The sequence below is a fragment of the Cyprinodon variegatus genome, unplaced genomic scaffold (assembly GCF_000732505.1).
Source record: "Cyprinodon variegatus isolate N-32 unplaced genomic scaffold, C_variegatus-1.0 Scaffold363, whole genome shotgun sequence".
NCBI lineage: Eukaryota > Metazoa > Chordata > Actinopteri > Cyprinodontiformes > Cyprinodontidae > Cyprinodon > Cyprinodon variegatus.
Window position 1 is genome coordinate 378,809 of NW_015150816.1, and position 1,269 is coordinate 380,077.

Consider the following 1,269-nt stretch of genomic DNA (forward strand, 5'->3'; position numbering starts at 1 on the left):
GTTTCCAGATGGATATGTGGAGCAAATCCATCTGGCGGAGTCAGGTTAGCATATTACTACTTTCCTTCGTAAAAGGGAATGGGTCATGCTGATCGAGTCCTACAATAAAACCAACATGGTTTTACTTTCACATAACAGCTTTATTTTTTTTACCAGGTTCTGGAGATGCTCTGGTCTTTGGTGGGGAAGCAGGGCAGGTACTGCGTGACTCTGGGACTGGTCTCAGGCCACAGGTAGCTGAGGTGGTTGTCCTTGGGGCAGTTCTCTGTGAGGATGGTTGAAAAACACATGATTAAAGAATCAAAGTCGACGAAACGCATCTTGTTCCAGTTCAATGATAGAATAAAGGAGAATAAGTAAAAATTTAGAACAGCTTTCTGTAATAAATCAAAGGAGTGAATGTGTTTTTATTTGCTTTCTCATGACTTCCTTCTTGAACGAACATTTAAAATCTGTGTTTACAGTTTTTCTGGATCTCTAAATAGTCTAGTTTCTGACCTATGACTTTTACGCTGATGTCTCCAATTTGGTCCTGAAGGCTGCTGGCGGCGAGATTGTTGTACAGCTGGGCCGTCAATTCTTGTTCGCCCAGACTCTTACTGGTCATCAGCAGCACCAGACACGTGTAACTGGAGGCAAGAGAGACAAAACAAAGCTGCTGGGATTCACTTCTAAATTATTTCACTGTCTTAAAGGAAAAGTCCGGTTATATTCAGAATTTAACCTTCTGAAAGTACTTTAAATATGAAATTATTACACACTGTTCAATAAATAAGTGTTTTTAATTAAGAGTAATTTTCATGTGAATGTGTTTTACTGGAGGCATCCATGTTTGTCAAAGAACAATACTGCCACCTACTGGTTAGTGACGTCACGGTGCGGTATCGGCTGTTGATCAAGTCCCAGTTCTGTATCTGGTGTTTGTCACAACGCGCACAAAGTCATCTTGAAAACATTCTTCTTCCAAATGTTGGCTACATATTACGTGTTTTTTCTCTGGCCAGAAGTTCGATGGCAAATATATAAATTACAAACATTTTTTCCCCTTTTACCCGATGGCAGAAGGGAGATGGTATTGTTTGGGCAAAAATGGCCGCTCCAGGACTCAGTAATCGTGACGAAAAATATTTTATATATAGTTTTTATTTGTTTTACTGATTAACACTTAATTTATTAAATCACTGCGGACGTTTTAGTTTTAGGTATAGATAATGATCCATTGATTATTCTTTGCTGACCGGACTTTTCCTTTAGTTTAGTTTAGTTTAG

At 38.8% G+C, this 1,269-nt stretch overlaps 1 protein-coding gene across 1 annotated transcript in view; it reads right to left on the reverse strand.

Annotated features, from left to right (window-relative positions):
• The window catches only part of LOC107092026 (G-protein coupled receptor 126-like), a 91,875-nt gene that overhangs the window by 17,203 nt on the left and 73,403 nt on the right, over positions 1 to 1,269 (reverse strand). Inside the window, exons 14-15 of the mRNA XM_015386299.1 lie at positions 499 to 629; positions 154 to 265 (exon numbers count right to left, since the gene is read on the reverse strand). Of these exons, the coding sequence (XP_015241785.1) occupies positions 154 to 265; positions 499 to 629 (243 nt within the window). The remainder of the gene's footprint in view (positions 1 to 153; positions 266 to 498; positions 630 to 1,269) is intronic.